General features: G+C 38.0%; 1 protein-coding gene across 8 annotated transcripts in view; it reads left to right on the top strand.

Moving 5' to 3' along the window:
* The window catches only part of IFT88 (intraflagellar transport 88), a 132,958-nt gene extending 124,879 nt beyond the window's left edge, over positions 1-8,079 (top strand). For all 8 annotated transcript variants that reach the window (XM_058690327.1, XM_058690316.1, XM_058690305.1 and 5 more), the window contains 2 exons: positions 7,405-7,515; positions 7,768-8,079. In XM_058690327.1, coding sequence (XP_058546310.1) covers positions 7,405-7,515; positions 7,768-7,889 — 233 coding nt within the window. In that variant the 3' untranslated portion in view covers positions 7,890-8,079. The remainder of the gene's footprint in view (positions 1-7,404; positions 7,516-7,767) is intronic.
* The last annotated feature ends 6,105 nt before the right edge of the window (positions 8,080-14,184 follow it).

The raw sequence follows: 14,184 nt of genomic DNA, 5'->3' as shown, positions 1-14,184 counted from the left end.
AATAAATAAACTTTAAAAATTAATTAATAAAAAATATATATTTAAAAGAAAAAATAATAAAAAAATAAAATAATCTATTAAAAATACAATGATCATATGATCCCAACAATCTCACTTCTGGGTATGTATCCAGAGGAAATGAAAACAGGATATTAGTGGGTCATAGAATCAAGTAGTGATCGGGGCATCTGCGTGGCTCAGTTGGTTAAGCATCCAAGTCTCGATCTCACTTCAAGCTCCTAGTCGGGCTCCGCACTGGCAGTGCAGAGCCTGCATGGGATTCTGTCTCCCTCTCTCACTGCCTTTCCCCTGCTCACTCTCTCAAAATAAGTAAACGTTTAAAAAAAAAAAGAGGCAGATCTACACTCCCATATTCACTGCAGCATTATTTACAGTAGCCAAGATGCAGAAACTAAGTGTCTGTCAGCAGATGAAAAGATAAAGAAGATGGGGAGTATCTATACAATAGAGTATTGATCACCCATGAGAAATAAGGAAATCCTGACATTTGCAACAACATGAATGAAACCTGAAGGCATTATGCTAAGTGAGGTAAGTCGGAAAAAGACAAATACTGTTTGATATCACTTGTATGTGGAATAAAAGAGCCAATCTTGTAGGAACGGAGAATAGAATCATGGTCACTGTGGTTACCAGGGGTCGAGGGAGATGTTGGATACAAACTTCCAGTTAGAAAATAAGTAAGTTCTGGGGATCTAATGTACAGCGTTGTGATTACAGTTAACAATGCTGTATCATAGGGGCGCCTGGGTGGCTCAGTTGGTTAAGTGTCCAACTCTTGATTTTGGCTCAGGTCATGATCTCGCGGTTCGTGAGTTCAAGCCCCGCATCAGGCTTTGTGCTGACAGTCCAGAGCTGGCTTGGAATTCTCTCTCTCCGTCTCTCTACCCCTCCCCTGCTCATGCACACACTCTCTCTCTCCCTCTCTCTCTCAAAATAAATTTTGAAAGTTTATAAAAATTAAAAAAAATACATTGTATTATATACTTAAAAGCTGCTAAGATCTTAAATGTTCTCAGTGCAAAAAAAAAAAAAAGATAATATGTGACATGATGGAGGTGTTATCTGGTGCTGTGGTAGCAACCAAATTGCAACATATACGTGTAGCAAACGGTCACATTGTATACCATGAGTTTACACAATGCTAGATGTCGGTTACATCTCAGTAAAGCTGGGGTGGGGTTAATCTCCATAATACATGAATGTTGATATGCCCCCGCCATCACCTCCACAACACCCAAACATACACTCATTCTCTGTACTGCTACAGATTTTGTATAGATTTACTGTTATCCACAGAGATTTGGGAAGGGTAAACATGTATCCTCAACATTCTTGGAAGAATGCACCATACTTATTGTTTAAGATAAACTCTAAGTTATCAAAACATTTTAACTAAGGGTATACAAATGAAAAATAAGCCCATGAAAAGATGGTCAATCATTAATCATTGGGGAAATGCAGATTAAAACTAGATACCCAGTAGAATGACTAAAATTAAAAAGACTGTCCATAGCAAGTGATGGTGAGGATGTGGAATAATTGTCACTCTCACTCACTGCTGATGGAATGTAAAATGGGACAGCCATTGTAGCAAGTAGTTTGACAGTTTTTTTTAAAGTTAGACATACACTGAACCATACTATCTAGCCATTCTACTTCTAGGAATTTACTCGAGAGAAACTAAAGTATGTGCCCACACAAAGACTTGTACACAAATTATCCATAGCAGCTTTATTTCAAATAGCCCCAAACTGGAAGCAACACGTAAGTCATCAACAGGGGACTGGATAAACTGTGATGTATCTGTACAACTCCTCGGCAATTGAATGGAAGGATACATACAACAACATAGCTGAATCTCTGCTGAGTGAAAGCTTCGGGAGTCGGATGCTGTAGCTGGTTGAGCTGTTACTGAAAGTGAGGCATTCAGGGCATCTGGGGGGCTAGGCTGGTTAAGCATCTGGCTCTTGATTTCGGCTCAGGTCGTGATCTCCCGGTTCATGAGATCGAGCCCCATGTCAGGCTCCACACTGACGGCACAGAGCCTGCTTGGGATTCTCTGTCTCCCTCTCTCTCTCTCTCTGCCGCTCTGCTGCTTTGCTCCCTTTCTCTCTCTAAATAAATAAACATTAAAAAAAAAAGTGAGGCATTGAAATCTCTTACTATTATTGTGTTACTGCCTTTTCTTCTTTCAGTTCTGTCCTTGTTTGCTTCATATATTGGTTGCTCAGCTGTTAAGGTGCATATATAATTGTTATAACTTCCTGGTGAATTGGCCCTTTGATATAATGTCCTTCTGTGTCTTTTTGATCATTTTCGACTTAAAGTCTATTTTTGAAATAAGTATGGACACTCCTGTTTTCTTTCAGTTCCCATTTACATGGAATATCTTTTTTTATCTATTCACTTTCAGCCTATGTATGTCATTATATGTGAAGTTTGTCTCTTATAAATAGCATATAGTTGGATTTTTTTTTTTTTACCCATCAGCCACTCTGTGTCTTTTTATTGGGGAGTTTAATCCATTCACATTTAAAATAATTACATATAGGGAAGTACTTAACTATTATCATTATGTTAAATTTTTTGTGTGCTTTATAGTTATTTTGTCCTTTATCTTCCTTGCTGCCTACCTTTTTATGTCTTTGTGGGGCTTGGGGGGTTTTGTTTTGTTTTGTTCTGTAGTAGCATACTTTGATTCCTTTCTCATTTTCCTCTGTGCATCTCCTATAGGCATTTTCTTTTTGGTTGCCGTGGGAATTACCTAAAACATTCTATAGTTATAACAATCTATTTTAAACTAATAACAACTTCAATCACATACAAAAACTTTACTCCTTTACATTGCCCCATCACTGTGTATCAATGTTACAAATTACATCTTTTTATAATTTGTATTCTTTAACATAGTTGCAGTTATTTTTATGCTTCTGTATTCTATATCTGAATTAAAAATGACTTCTGTACTACCATGACAGTATTTCAGGATTCAGTGCTTATGTATATTTACCTTTACAGAGAGCTTTATGTTTTCATATGATTTTCTGTTCCAGTCTAGTGTCCTTTTGTTTCAACTTGAAGGATTCTGTTTAGCAATTCATGCAAGCCAGAACTAGTGGTGATAAACTCTCCCAGCCTTTGTTTATCCAGAAAAGTCTTTACTTCTCTGTCCTTTCTGAAGGACAGTTTCCCCAAATATAGTATTCTTGGTTGGCAGATTTTTCTTCCAGCACTTTGAATGTATCATCTCACTCCTTTCTAGCCTATAATGTTTCTGCTCGGAAATCTGATAATTGTATGGTTGGTCCCTTGTTTATGATGAATTAGCTTTTCTCTTGCTGGCTTTAAGATTCTTTGTCTTTGAATTGCCAGTTTGATTGTGTGTCTCAATGTGGTATTTTTTAGGTCCATCCTGTTTGGAGTTCTTTGAGCTTCTTGAATTTGGATATTCATTTCCTTTCTCATATTTGGAAAATTTTCATACATTATTTCTTCAAATAATCTCTCTGTTCCATTCTTTCTCTCTTCTCCTTCTAGGACTCCTGTAATATGTATACTGATACGTTTATGCCCCATGATCTGAATTTTGTTCCATAATTCTCTTAGGCTTTCTTCACTTTTCTTTATTTTTTTCTTTTTGTTCTTCTGATACAGTAATTTCAAATGACCTGTCTCTGAGTTCAGAGATCCTTTATTCTGCTTGATCACATCTGCTTTTGAACCCTTGTAGTGAATTTTTCAATTCAGTTATTGTATCCTTCAGCTCCAGAATTTCTATTTGGTCCTTTTTTAGTTTCTATCTTAGTTGATAGTTTACTTTTGTCTATGCTTCATGTTCTTGATTCCATTTATTGTCTGTCTATGTTCTCTTGTAGCACATTGACCTTATTTAAGACAATTATTTTGAATTTTTTGTCAGGTAATCAAATCAACGGATCGTCATTTCCTCAGGGTCAGTTTCCGAAGATTCACTTTCTTTCTTTCACTGGGCCATGCTTTCATGTTTTTTGTGATTTCTGCATTTGAAGAAATAGCCACTTTTCTCTGGTTTTGGGGGGCTGGCTTTGTACAGGGAAAACCGTCACCAATCAGTCCCACTCGAGACTATGGGGGTCTCCAAGTTTTCACAGTATGCGTCTTCTCTCAGCTTCTACATGTAATTTCCCAGTTAGGTTTCAGGATTCGTCATCTCTTCTTCCTCTGGGGTCCGTGTGGGATGCTGCAGGATCTCCAGCAGCCAGTAAGCTCCTGAGCCCTCTTGTTCTCCGCAGCCCCCTTGCATTCAAGGTATGCCAGTTCCTCGTTAGTGCTGGGGAGACCGGGCCCTCGGGATTCCCCCAGCCCTGCCTAAAGCCGGAATGTTGGCTGTATGTTCCACTCGAATCTTTCTTTGCTGAGGAAGAAGCTGTGAGCTGGATACTTCCCCTGGTCGCGGCCGGCTGTGCAGCTTCTGGGTGCCGTGGGGGGAGGTACTCAGTGCACCGAACCGCTGAGCTCTTTCCTTCTCATCCAGAGAGTGCGCCGGTTCCTCGCCAGCACTCCGAGTCCGGCAAGACCGAAACCAGTGTCTCGGGCAGCACCCGAGAGACGAAAATGCTGGAGGCGTGTTCCGCTCTTCTTTGTCCCCTCCCAAGGGAGACGTTGCATGTTGGGCTTTTTCTCCCAGTCGTGAGCTCCGCTGGCTTGGGATAGCGGCTGACCCGGTTGAAATCGAATGGCTTTTCTTACCTGCTTCAGTGCAGTTGTCCTTGGATTTGAGTTTTCCTGGGGTACTGTAACTTCTTGAGTGGTTTCCGGAGTTCTCGTAAAGGCTTTTAGGATGGTATGTTGTCAAATTGGTACCTTTGTGCCGGAGAAAGGTGGGAGGCTTCCCACTCTGACCACGAAGCTGTTAACTGTTGATATATACTACATTAATCTCAGAAAATTTGTTCATCTCCCTTACTAATCTAGTCTTTTTTAACTCTTGACCATTTTAATAGGCATTGTTGAATCTTACATGTAGAATTATGTGAAGATTTAAATTATGTAATACTTGATACCTCCAAAAGAAGTAATGTAGCACTCTTAAGTTACCCAGCATATAAAAATAAACTTACTGAAGCCATCACAAAGCATTAGAACCAGAACATTACTGCTCTGCCTACCTATGTGCTTCTTCCCACTCCGTCTCCTGCCTTCCCCACAGGTAGCCACTATGAGGGTTTTTTTCTGTTTTATATACATTCAGGTTTATATTTGTTTAGTTTCTTGCCTTTTCACAATGTTATCAGGATGTAAACACTAGATTTAATTTTACTTGTTTTAACCTTTCTAAAAATGGTATCACTCAGTATGTAGTGATCTGACTTTATTTTTCTCACTTAATATGTTTCTAAGGTTAAGTAAACTTAAATAATTTTATGTTTATTGACCAGTTGTATTGTTTTGTTTTGGTTTTTTTGAAACTTGTCTATATACATTGTCCATTTCATGGGGGTATTATTTTTTTTTCTGGTATAGGTAAGCTTGAAGGATCCTTATTACTCTAAATTCTGTGATTCTAAGATTTTTCCCTAATAAAAAGTATCATTTGGAAGTCTTAGTGTTAATTGATTGATAATTCAGATAAATTGATCTCCATATTCTTGTTTTTGGAAGCTATTTTTTAACTCTTCTCTAGGAAATAGTAACTGTTATTTGTTGCAGTACTGAGATGAATATAATAACCTGATTTATTATTTAGCCATAAAACCCCACCTAGACTTACAAGTGCTTATCGATCCATTTGTCCCTCCCCATGTGTGGCAGTGTCACTCCTTGAAGTTGATTGAAAATTATGAAATAAGGATATTCGCAATATATTCCCTCTCTGGCGTTTATAATTATAGGAAGCGTTTAAAAACTGTATTCATGGGGGGGGGGGGGCGCCTGGCTGGCTCAGTCAGAGGAGCACGTGACTCTCAATCTAGGGATCATGGCTTTGGGCCCCACGTTGGGTGTAGAGATTACTTACAAATAAAAATCTTTAAAACAAAAAAATCAGTATTCATGGCTTTTCAAGTTGGACATTTGAGGTTTTTGTACGGAGTCAGTTTTTATTTTTTTAAGGTTTGCTCTTTCCACAGGATTGGAATGCTTTAGTGTGTTGGGATTTCAGAAGGCCTACAGATGTCTGAGGGAATGTGAGAGTTTTGTTTTACTCATATATATGACTTATATCTATATGAAAAGTGAAAAAAGAAATATTGCCTAAAGCAACGGTTTTCAAATTTTTGACCTGAGCTCACTCAAGCACTTTGAAAGATAACCATTTACACCTACAGATGGAAAAGATGAGCTCAACTGTAACAAAAAATTAGGAGCAAAATAAAAACAAAAACAAAAAAACAATGTATACAACCATTCAGTGCCTAAAACTAAGCATTTCATTTTCCAGTAATAACAATGGGGGGAAATGGTTATGTTTTCTGTAAGAATTTAGAGAGAAATTTGGCCACCATTAAAATGTGGGGATCTTAAAGACCATCTTGTTTTAGTTTATTCCCGGAGACATTGTCAATAAACTAAAATATAAAGTATAGTCAGAAAATAAATGATCAGTGGATGTTGATAGACAGACTACTCTCATTTTTCACTTTTGTGAAGCTCCCATAATAGGAAAAAATAACATTGTGGGAATTTTAAGGGAAGGAAATAAAAACGATGGGGCTAAGGAGTGTTTCTTTGAAAAATATGATAGAAGTTCAAGGTTAAGAATTACTACTCATGTTTCCTAGTACCGTGAGTGTTCGACCCGGTCTGAAAATCTTCAGTGCTATGGATTGCAGGATTTCCCATGGCAGCCAGTCCGTGTTTGGATGCTACAGTCCTCTTAGTTTTTCCTCATACTGAGCCAAAACGTATTCTCCACAGGGCGAATCTAATCCTGAAGAAGGTGACTACACGGTCTCTGTCCTCTCCTACCTCTTCTGCTGTGTTTCATTTGATGTGATTTTAGGGCCACTCACCAGCCTTGATAACGAGGTTGATGATACAGCTCATACTGATCTTACGACTTCCTATTTGTTTTTTCTCCAGCTGCTCTTTGTTCTTTACTAGGGATATTCGTCAACGTCGTCTCTAACTTCTCACCAGTGAATCTACAAAATTGAAACCTGTAACTAAGCGTACATGCGAAAGAACGCATACAAAGACTACTTTCGAGTGCTGTTTTATCTATGTTAAAGATTCCCAAGAAGAGATTCCTTTTAAGTTTCAGAAAACCAGAATTATATCCCTCAGAAGGTGGCTTCCAAACGAAACAACGTGTTTCTTGGCAAATAAGTATACTTTAAGATTCGTAATGTAGTGTTCTGTGTTCTCAACGTGTCGAATGCATTTTTATCTTTGTGTTTTCAGATAGTGGCCAGAACTGCAGTGGCAGTAGTAAAGGTGAACGACTAAGTGTCAAACTCAGAGCCTTACCTGGGACAAATGAACCTTATGAAAGTAGCAGTAACAAAGAAATAGGCAAGTGCTGGTGTCCCCCCCCCCCCCCCCCCCCCCAGTTCCTACAGGCATAACAGGTCTGGAGAAGATTTGGTGAGATGGCAAATTGTGTAACTGGGCATTGAGAATGTTTTGTGTACAGACAAAGTTTTAGATGATCTGGGAGAGCATTTCTGTTCACTCAGTTCAGTGTAGATTATGAGACTAACTGGTTTCACATCTGTTTTGTTTTTTCTGTATTATTCTAATATAACCATTTATTTTGAAACCTAGATGCCTCCTATGTGGATCCACTGGGCCCTCAAATAGAAAGACCAAAAACTGCAGCAAAAAAAAGAATTGACGAGGATGATTTTGCTGATGAAGAGTTAGGAGATGATTTGCTTCCAGAATAATAGACACTTAAAATGTTACTTACTAAAGGAAAGAAATTGCCTTATAAGATAATACTTATATGAAACTTTGGAATAAATACCCCAGTTTTAATTTTGTACACTGTCAAAACTTTAAATAAGTGTATTCTGTTCTATGAGATGGGTCTAAGTTTTGTTTTGTTTTATGTGGAATAAAGATATGTGAAACTAATACTTCAGGCTAGTGAGTTCCTTACTCTTAAAAACATTGACCATACTAAGAAATGCAATTTGTAGCACTGCTTAGTACCTACATACATGTAAGTATGTGGGCGTGTTCATAAAAATTCACTGTTAGTACTGGAGTGTGTGCTCATACTTTCTGTGATTTCATTAAAACAGTGTTAGCAATGAAAACACTACATTGATTCCATGGTTCACAGCCTATAATATACAGTGTTAGGACTGTATATCGTGGATGAATCTGTAGTTAAACTAAATTACTTGGAGTTTAGAAACTGTTAAGTCTTGGGGCTCCTGGGTGGCTCAGTCAGTTAAGCGTCTTGATTTCGGCTCATGAAATGATCTCACGATTCGTGAGATCGAGCCCGCCATCGGGCTCAGTGCAGAGCCTGCTTAGGATTCTCTTCCTCCTCTCTCTTTGCCCCTCCCCTGCTCACATTCTCTCTCCCTAAATAAATAAATAAACATTTTAAAAAAATAAAGAAACTGTTAAGTGTTTGGAAGTTTTGCCTCATGGGGGTTATAATACTGTTGAAAACAGTTACGTTTTGGAGGCAGTTCAAAGTATAGTAAGAGAAAATCAAACCATAACCCTATTGCTCTGCTCTGTATTTCCTTTCTACCTTCAGGCCAGTGGCATGTACCAACAGCACTGAGCAAGTCCCCTTCTTGACTTGGGATTTGGGTTGGAAGCCTGGACTTCCTGCACTTTTCTTTAGCAATGTGTTTGGCTGGTCAGCAATGTCCAGAGGAATCGCAATGACGGGGCAGTCGGAAGTGGCTCATCTTTAAAATTCCCTAGAGAGGGTGGACCTACCCATCTTAACATTGTGTCCACAATGTGCACACCACTGTTAGGTGCGGGAAGAAGAAAACCAAAATTAGATCGCAGTTGCTGCTCCCAAGATGTAATGGGGAGGCATTCAACAAGTACACTCAACATCTATGTACAAGACTCTAGGGATACAGCAGTGAACGGGACAGAACAAGATGCTGCCCTCAAAGAGCTTAAATTCTGGTGGTGAAGAAAGACAATAAATATATATTTTTAAAGGACTTCAGATGTTGCTAAATGCAGTTAATAAGACTCACCCATATGAGGACTTTAAGAGACAAAACATGAACATAAGGAAAGGGAAACAAAAATAAAAACAGGGAGGGAGACAAAACGGAAGAGACTCATAAATATGGAGAACAAACTGAGGGTTATTGGAGGGGTTGTGGGAGGGGGGAGGGGATAATGGGTAAGGGACACTAAGGAATCGACTCCTGAAGTCATTGTTGCACTATATGCTAACTAGTTTGGATGTAAATTTTAAAAAATAAAAAATTAAATTAAAAAAAGAATATTTATAACATAATGAATAGAAGCAAAGATTTCATCATCTCATTATGTGAAATGGATATATATGCTGTGGTCTTGTACATCTGAGCAAGTCAAGAGAATTTATTGCTTGAGTTTTAGAAAGAATTTAAATGCAACTCTCATTATGATATGAATTTGTCTTTACAGGGTGTGAAGGATCCTGAATAAACAGATCATTTATCATGGATTTGGAAATATAATGTTCCAGATATAATTTTGATATATGTAATATATGCAGGTAAATATTTAATTGTATGAAAGTTTACAAAATGGATACGAAAAAGATTAAAGTACAAAAATAAATGAACAAAGAATACAAATAACACAAAATAAAATGCAAACATAGGAAGCTAGAACTCCACCATAAGTTTAAAAGTAAATTAAAACAATTTCAGTGTTTTATCAGCAAATATGTGTGTATATTTAATTAAGAAGTTATGTAGGGGCGCCTGGGTGGCGCAGTCGGTTAAGCGTCCGACTTCAGCCAGGTCACGATCTCGCGGTCTGTGAGTTCGAGCCCCGCGTCAGGCTCTGGGCTGATGGCTCGGAGCCTGGAGCCTGTTTCCGATTCTGTGTCTCCCTCTCTCTCTGCCCCTCCCCCATTCATGCTCTGTCTCTCTCTGTCCCAAAAATAAATAAAAAACGTTGAAAAAAAATTTAAAAAAAAAAAAAAAAAAAAAAAAAAAGAAGTTATGTATACTATAATGATTCCACCCTTGTAAAAAAGTTCACTAAAGAAAGAAGTTGATTTTTTTTTTGATATGGAAAAAATAATAAAATTAAAATAATAAAATAAAATAAAAATAAAATAAAATATAAAAGCCTAAGAAGATTTAGGGGCCCCTGGGTGGCTCAGTTGGTTAGCGGCCGACTTTGGCTCAGGTCATGATCTCACGGTTCATGGGTTCGAGCCCCGCATCGGGCTCTGTGCTAACAGCTCAGAGCCTGGAGCCTGCTTCGGATTCTGGGTCTCCCTCTCTCTCTGCTTCTCCCCAACTCCTGCTCTGTCACTCTCTCAAAATTAAATAAACATTAAAAAAATTTTTTTTAAATAAATAAAAGCCTAAGAAGATTTAAAGTTAAATCTCCCACAATCTTAGGGTCCTTAGGAGACAAAATCCTGCGATAAGGAAGGGCTTTCCACAAATACACAATTTGTCTACCCTTAAGACATTTGCTGTTTTGTGAAGCTATGGGGCAGGAGGCTAGTGATCTAAATTCAGAACCTCCGGTGGGGGCTGACTTGACTCTCTTGCTCTCTTTCACAGCTGAGGAGACAGATCTCCCAGGCTCTCAATCAAAAGCCCAGAAGGACAGACAGGAACCAAGGGTGGACTGATTTACAAAAACTGCAACCCGCCTCTAGCCCCAGCTCAATCCCTGACTGGACTGACATCATTAGTCCCAAATCATCTCTGACTAGCTGAAGAAAGAAGTTTCTCTGGTAACAGTATCATTTGCAGCCTCTGTGTTCTCATATATAACATTAGGCATACAGTAAAAAGTAAAGAGCAAGAAAATGGCCAAGAAACATAAAACATAAATATAACCAGACCCTTAGATAATCCAGATAATGGATCTATCAGATGGGCTTTAAAATAACTATGATTAGTATATTAAAACAGAGGAAAGATGGACAAAATGAATGAAAAGGTAGAGAATTTCAACAGGATATTGGAATCTAGGAACAAGAGAAAAACGAATACCCTAAAATTGAAAGATATAATATTTGAAATTATCTTATTTGGATGGATTTAACAATATGATGGACACAACAGAAGTCAGGATTCGTGAAAAGGTCATTAGAAAATATCAAAATTGGGGCGCCTGGGTGGCGCAGTCGGTTAAGCGTCCGACTTCAGCCAGGTCACGATCTCGCGGTCCGTGAGTTCGAGCCCCGCGTCGGGCTCTGGGCCGACGGCTCGGAGCCTGGAGCCTGTTTCGGATTCTGTGTCTCCCTCTCTCTCTGCCCCTCCCCCGTTCATGCTCTGTCTCTCTCTGTCCCGAAAATAAATAAAAAACGTTGAAAAAAAAAAATTAAAAAAAAAAAAAAGAAAGAAAATATCAAAATTGAAGCACAAGTGAAGAATGGAAAGAATAAAGCAGATGATAAGAGATATTTTGAACATGGTGAGAAGTTTAAATAAGCATAATAGGTATCTCAGAAAGAGAGGAAAGCACATAGAGGAGAAACATTTGAAGAGGTAGTGTCTAGAATTATCTCAAATTGATGAAAGGCGTCAACTCACAGGTGTAGGGAGCTCAGTGAACACAATGAGCGTAGATTCAAAAAGAAAACTGCACCCTAGAGATACACTCGATGCTTAAAACCAAAGATAAAGAAATGCTTTAAAATAGAAAAAAAGAGGGCACGCTATCTTAGAGGAACAATAATACGACTTAAGACTGACCTTTCCATAGAAATTATGGAATCAGAAGACAATAAGAATGACATCTTTGAGGTGCTGAAAGAAGTGGTGCCGGGGTGGCTCAGTTAAGCCTTTGACTCTTGATTTCAGCTCAGGTCATGATCTTGCGGTTCGTGAGTTCAAGCCCTGCGTTGGGCTCTCCACTGACAGCTTGGAGCCTGCTTGGGATTCTCTCTCCTTCTCTTTCTGGCCCTCCCCTCCTCACACTGTATCTCTCTCTCACACATACATAAGTAAATAAAAATTTTAAAAAATAAATAAAGTGCTGAAAGAAAACACTCTGCCAACCTAGAATTCTCTTGCAGTGAATATATCTTTCGAATGTTAAGGTTAAAGACTTCTCAAACAAAATCTGAGAAAATTAATTGCCGTAAGACTAGATCTATATAAGAAACACTTTATTTCTACAGGCTAAAGGAAAATTATCCTAGAAAGAAGCATGAAAAGCACCAAATAGTGACTATTTAAAACAACAATAGCAATGATTTGTGGGGTTTTAACATATATAGAGAAAAAAAAGACAATAGTTTCCCAAAGATTAGGAGGAAATATTCATCAGATTGCTCTGAGGTTACTATATTGTTCAGATAGTGGCAAACTGTAATAAATCAAAGATACATATTGAAGTCTCTAGAATAACAACTGAAATACAAGAATTTATGTTTAAAAATAGAACAAGAAACACATATAGAATGATAAAAATCACCATCTCCCAACCACCACAATAGTAACTGATTCAATAATCAGTTGTTCTAAAGCAAGTGGAGGAAAGTTTGATGAGAACAGTATATTTACATGGCCTCAAAGTATTTCCCCACAAATTACTCATTAATTACAAGATGGAAAAATCCTAATTTTGGATAAATTTGGTGGACACCCTCAACTTGTGACCAAAATTAATACCACTAATAATGGGATGAATTAAAACCATGTGTCTCCTGATGTGATGCTGAGAGTGCCCAAGATTTCTTAGTTGATACTCTTCCCCAAAACACCTAACCTGAACCTACTCATGAGGAAGTATCCCAAATTGAGGAACATCCCCAACATCACTGGCCTGAACTTTTCAAAAATGTTAAGATCATGAAAGACAAGAATGTCAGAGAAACTGCTCCAGATTAAAGGAGACAGACGTGTCAACAAAATGTACTGCATGGTCCTCATTCAGATCCTGGACTGGGGGAAATTTGCTCTAAAGGACACTGTAGGGACAGTTGGTTATATAGGAATAGGTCTATTAGATAATATGACTATTAAGTATAAAATTTCCTGGTTTTGATAATTGCACTGTGGTTATATAACTGAATGCCCGTCTTCCTTAGAAATACACACTAAAGTATTTTGGAACAAAGGGTCCTGATATCAGAAAAAAATACAATGATAAATGTGGGAAAATGTTAATAACGGATTTGAGTGAAGGGTATATAGAGTTATTTGTACTATTACAACTTTTCTATAAACATGAAATTATTTCATAATAGAAGTTTTTTAAGCTAATGAAAGATAAAACATAATAAAAGTACTTGATTCATCCAAAAAAGGCAGGAAAGGAAAAATAAAGGAATAAAGAACAGATGGACAAATAGAAAACAAGTAACAGGATTAAACCCAATTATATTAGAATTTACACAATATTAGTAATTACAAAAAAGTAAACCCAATTTTGTTAATAATTATATAATTAGTAAATGCTAATTATACTAGTAATTGTTACATTATTAAATACAGTAAATGTAAGATTACACTTTCCAATTAAATGACAAAGCTTATCAGACCGGAGTAAAAAATAAGGCCCTGGGGTGCCTGGGTGGCCCAGTCGATTAAGCATCTAACTCTTGATTTTGTCTCAGGTCACAGATCTCACGGTTCATAAGTTCGAGCCCCAAATCAGTGCAGAGCCTGCTTGAGATTCTGTTTCTCCCCTTCTTGTTCTCTCTCTCTCTCTCTCTCTCCCCCTAAGTAAATAAATAAAAACTTTTTTTAAAACATTTTTTAAAAGACCCAACTACATGTTACTTACAAGAGACACATTTTATTTTATTTTTTAATGTTTATTTTTGAGAGAGAGAGAGAGAGAGAGACAGTGTGAGTGGGGGAGGGGCAGAGAGAGAGGAAGGGAGAATCTGAAGCAGGCTCTAGGCTCTGAGCTGTCAGCACAGAGCCCAACGCAGGACTTGGGCTCATGAACCTCAAGATCATGACCTGAGCCAAAGTCCGATGCTTAACTAAGCCACCCAGGTGCCCCACAAGAGACACATTTTAAATATAAGGGCTCAGATAGGTTGAAAGTGAAAAGATG

Source organism: Neofelis nebulosa, chromosome 1, assembly GCF_028018385.1.
Source record: "Neofelis nebulosa isolate mNeoNeb1 chromosome 1, mNeoNeb1.pri, whole genome shotgun sequence".
NCBI classification, from domain to species: domain Eukaryota; kingdom Metazoa; phylum Chordata; class Mammalia; order Carnivora; family Felidae; genus Neofelis; species Neofelis nebulosa.
This window is presented reverse-complemented; position numbering and strand designations above follow the sequence as displayed.